Raw genomic sequence first — 5,129 nt, forward strand, 5'->3', positions numbered from 1 at the left:
GACAGTTGTTGAATAATTTGGTACAGAATGATTAAGAGACTCTCATGATATAATGCAAAATGAAATATAATTGTTTGGTAATTGTTTATATGAAATTAGGGCACTGAATGGTTAAAGGAGACCCATGAAACAAAATCATTCAAAGTGTTTTAGAACAATTAAAAGACAAACTGTTAAGAGGTGAATCTTGTCAAGACTATGAGGTTTTACTGTTTTTTGGCCTAGTTTGTAAAAGCGTTTGAAATTGGTCCCTACCTTTAACGGTTATTAACTCTATCTGTTAAGTGAGGGACATTTTAGTCTTTTCTCACGTTCTTTAGAAATTTTTCTACAAGAAACCAAGAGGAAACGGAAACGACGAAAATGCCCATCACATAACGGAAAGATTTCTAACAGTGTTAAAGAGATGGACTAGTTCTGAGCGTTTTTGCATACCGGTAACTCCGTTAATAAAAAGAACATAGGGGACCAAAATGGACACAAACTAAAAAGCACATGGACCAAAAATGTAACGTACTCTTCAATGGTGTATGGAACGGGTCAGACTCACTCGACTCGGGCCGTTTATTCGATGACAAAGGCTGGTTTCGAATATGAAAAAGACCCTAAAAGAAAAGGGGAAATTAGTTGTGATTTCGTCATTCATAGGCAATGCTGATCTACACAATCTAAAACCCTAATTTGTAAACCTGGTTTGGTCTTGAACCCCAAAACAGCAGGCAATTATCCCCAATTTCACTTCTTATCCGACTTCAAACCCTAACCCTCTCCCATTTCAAAGTGTTGTTACCTTCGAACCCATGTTCCTTCCCCAATAACCGACTCGTATGCCTCATCGAATCCACATTTGAGTGTAATTGATGGGTTGCACGCATTTTGAGCCCGACAGAGCAGTAGATTCGCTGAGCGGGATCGTATCGCAGACTACTGATTCAACTACGTGCGAACATGTAAACCTTTATCTAGTTATTAATTTCTTTTTATTTGGTTTCTTATCTGCATGAGGTTTTTGTTGAAATTTTGATGTTTAATTGTTTACATATTCCATCAGATATATATATATATATATATATATATATATATATACACCTACACATTCCATCAGATAAATTCAAGACTAATCATGATTCATATAAACAATATATATATATATATATGATATATATATATATATATATATATTAAGAATGTATGTATATATAATGTGGAAAGACATGATTTTGACTTAGTAAGATCAAATGAGTTTTCAGATGCATGCACTGTGACTATTAAGATAAATTGAAGTATTTTGCCATATAATACAGTCCTTGATTTTTTCTTCTAGTTTTTGATGAAATAATTGTAACTTCATGAATAATGTTTGAAGGGTGTATTGTTCTTCCAACTTTAGAAGTTAGAATTTTAGGGTGCGTTTGGTTTTGATACGCATACACATACGGACAAGATTGGGTAGGCGAGAGGGAGGTAGGCAGGTGCAGGGTGGCACGGGCCACCGGCTTTTCATGGCTCCGTTGTAGTGGAAAACTATTTACATTCCTGAAGGGTGTCACTGTAATGTTTCATTTTGTGCTCCTGTATCTTTTAAAACTAAGACTATGACAGAAATTAAGCTAGTTGAGTTGGTTTGTGGAGCATGATTAACGTCTTGCTTTGAGTAGAGAGCAGGGTTTGAATCCTGCTGGTGTCAAAATACTTGTTTTTGGCTTTTAATTTGGTTTTCTTTCTTATAACTTTTGTTTTAAAAAATATATTTGGACGAAGGCAGATATGCAAGAATCGAACCCGGGCCCTTTTTCTTTGGAAATACAAGCAACTAGAAAACTGAATCATCATAATTTATATCTTTTTCTTTTATGATCAAATGGTGTCACCATTTGATTTTTTTATTTTTTTGGGTCCGTGTCTGGATGGGTGAAAAAATTGTGCTAAGGTTTTTGGGTGTTAATTTGACATGAGTAGTTATAGTTATTACTAATCTTGTCTTTTTTCCCTTTGGGGGAACAAAAAAAAGCATTTTTGTTCCACTCAGTCTTGTCTTGTCCTGGTCTTAATGTCGCACAAATGTCGGACAAGTTTTGTTCTGTCCTACATACCAAACACACCTTAGTGATGTCCCACATTGACCCTTGGGTGTGATCAGAAACTAGTAAAGATTCTTCATGCTATAATGGATTGGTGTGGGTCTGTGGGGGCAAGGAACAGGGTAGTTGCTACGATAAATGGAAGCCTAAGAATTGTTCAGTTGATATTGGAGTTTTAATAAATTCTGCCCTTACCGTTTGGGGCAATTCGTTTTGGATTTCAAATTCAAAGCGTGAACCGAATTTTCAATCTTGTTAAGAACATAAATAGTGGAGTGACTTAATCAGATCTGCTATCATTCTTTGCCTCTTGGTTTTCGATATTAATTTCATTTTGGTCAAATTCAGGGTGGTGGGACTTTGAGCGAGACCAAGAACGTGTCCACAGTCATGCAGTCCGCTGGTAACTCCGGTGTTTGGACTCAGCATGTGGTGAACGATGTTATAATAACATCATGGCAGGCCGAAAGCAGCAGCCAACCAATGCAATGTGAGGTATGTAATATTACTTGTACTAGTGGGGATGTGCTCGAGATACACAAAAAAGGAAAAAAACACTTAAAGAATCTGCAAAAGTTAGCGATTACGGCTCTCATTGCACCACAAATGCCACCAGTGGCTCCAAGTGCACCTTTAGTCGGAGTGTTGGAGAATAAGAAGCATAAGTTATTGCAAAATGGAGCCTCGGTTGATACGTTGATATATTGCGATATTTGCAACGTGGTCTGCAATAACCAAGACGTATTTAGGAAGCATCTTGACGGTAAAAAGCATTCTGCAAAGGTAAACTGAATAAAGTTAGAATCTTTAGCTTTAATTCGATTTTGATTGATGAAATTTGCTGCAATTCTATGTTTGTGTTGCTTTTTCTGATGCTCATTTGGATCGTTTTCTTGATATCGTACTCTCTTCATCCCAAAATAAATGTCCAACGTGAAAAAGTCATACAGTTTTAGAAATGTGTAATTATTACACTTTTTAACTAACTAAATGACAAATTTACCCTTGATAATATAGGGAGCATTGAATTTCTTCATCTTGTAATTGAGGATAGAATTGGAAAGTAGCCGCTTACTTTTGAAAATGGACACTTATTACAGGACAAACTAAACATTTGTTTTGGAACAGATGGTATTTTAGGCACGTTTCAAGAAATGTCGGAATTTTCTTGAGGGTTTTCTGCCAAATAAGAAAATTCCAACATTTCTCTTTTTGCCATGTTTTGAAGTTAAAGATTATCCATTTCCCCATTATCATCCTTATGGTTATTTAACAAATAACCAATCCACTCCAAACTAATTTTGAAGCATATAATATATATATATACACACACACACATGACAAAACTCACTCACACTCCTCACCGTTGGTGACACTTGAACCCCTGACCTCCAAGAAAGTTGGGATCTACTAGGTAACTAGGATACTGCTAGGCAAATGACCCTTTGGTATGTCACTTAAAAATTCTGAGCACCTACTCTTATATGGGTCCGTCGATTCAATGACCTCATTTTTTATTAAAAAATCTAAGACCATCTGACAGGTTTTATCAGAATGCCACTAAACTTGTTAGAAGGTTGTGTTGTAAATAGAAATATCGGTCAAGGTCGATGGCCTAAATAGTCCATCTTGTATGTTGTTGATGTGCAGGCGGCCGCTCGGCTTGCTGATGTGAACGAGATCTCTAACCCTACATCAGAGTGCGTTCCCGAGGCTCAGCCTTCCAATGGCGGTTCACAGATGAAACCTGACACCCTTCAACCTGCCAGGTGTGAACTCTGCAATATCAGCTGTACCAGCAATGAAGGCCTCAGCGTACACTTAACGGGAAAGAAACACCTGAAGAAACTTCTAGAATCAGATCAAATACCCGATCCGTCCTTGACCCCTATCGCTTCACTTGGCACACCTCCCACCAAACCTATGGAAAACCTAGAGTCGACGGAGGGCAAATCCGTCATTTCGCACGAAGGTAAACCTGCGTGGTGTGAACTTTGTGGGATCGATTGCAACACTTATGATGGGCTCCGAAACCACATATGGGGAAAGAAACACCAAAAGAAGTTGGAGATATCAGAAAAACCAATTGGACCAAACCCTGCCCCTGCTACCTTGCAAGATTCATGGAAAGAAGAGGGCAAAGTTGTCAATGTGGATGGTGGTAACAGGAAGGCGAAGAGGGTGGGAAATGATGAGGATTTGGAGACAAAGAAACAAAAGGTATTAAAAGGTGGAGCAGCATCTGGTGCTGTAAGGACTTGTACTGTGTGCAATGTGGTTTGTAACAGCCCCACTGTGTTTATTTCTCATCTTGCTGGTCAGAAGCATGCTGCAATGGCTGTGAAACAAGCAGAAACCAAATCAAATGGTCAAGAAACATGAACCCTTTTTGGTCAATTTTCGACTCGGTTTCTCTAAGTTGTCTTGCTTTTTTGTGTAGCGAATCTGAATGGTTATCGTAGAACGTTGATATGATTGATCGTGGTGGTGGCTGCGGCGGCGGTGGTAACAATGACTTTGTTGGACGTGGTGGTTTAGTATTAATGAATTTATGATACCGGAAGAACCAATTGGTTCTTGGGTTTTGTTTTTATATGTAAAAAGACCAAAATACCCTTCGATTTAACCGAGTTAACAAAGTTTTCTTAAATGATGTTAGTTAGAGGGACCATGTGAAATGGTGACAGTCATCGATGAGTCATGGTATTTCGTTGGTGGTGTTGCTGAATATCGACTTCTGTATTGGTTAAATCATTATCGACATAAGGAATTTCAACACCGAGTGATCGTATATATTGTACTTGGTCATAGTTATTCAAATAGACCTAAAACGTTTGCAATATCATATAAATCAAATGGTCATTGAACCAACAATATTAAGGTTAACTGTAGAGCCAACAGGAACAGACCCAGAAATTTTTACAAACGGTGACACCGTTTGAGTACAAGGAAATTTTTTCAAACGGTGGCATCATTTGACTATAAAAAACAAATGTACATAATTTTTTTCAAACGGTGGCACCATTTGACTAAGAAAATGACACTAAC

At 37.7% G+C, this 5,129-nt stretch overlaps 1 protein-coding gene across 2 annotated transcripts; it reads left to right on the top strand.

The window, feature by feature from the left end:
* Window positions 1-570: 570 nt before the first annotated feature.
* On the top strand, window positions 571-4,724 carry LOC112514637 (zinc finger protein 346-like). 2 transcript variants are annotated; one of them, XM_025121217.1, is made up of 3 exons: window positions 571-950; window positions 2,430-2,864; window positions 3,732-4,724. In XM_025121217.1, exons 1-3 carry the CDS (start codon window positions 861-863, stop codon window positions 4,461-4,463), a joined length of 1,257 nt encoding a protein of 418 aa, XP_024976985.1. In that variant the 5' UTR covers window positions 571-860; the 3' UTR covers window positions 4,464-4,724. The 2 variants fall into 2 exon arrangements, with proteins under 2 accessions (XP_024976985.1, XP_024976986.1); XM_025121218.1 differs by having other exon boundaries at window positions 2,430-2,576.
* The last annotated feature ends 405 nt before the right edge of the window (window positions 4,725-5,129 follow it).

Source organism: Cynara cardunculus (assembly GCF_001531365.2).
Source record: "Cynara cardunculus var. scolymus isolate 2C chromosome LG 6, CcrdV1, whole genome shotgun sequence".
Lineage (NCBI taxonomy): Eukaryota > Viridiplantae > Streptophyta > Magnoliopsida > Asterales > Asteraceae > Cynara > Cynara cardunculus.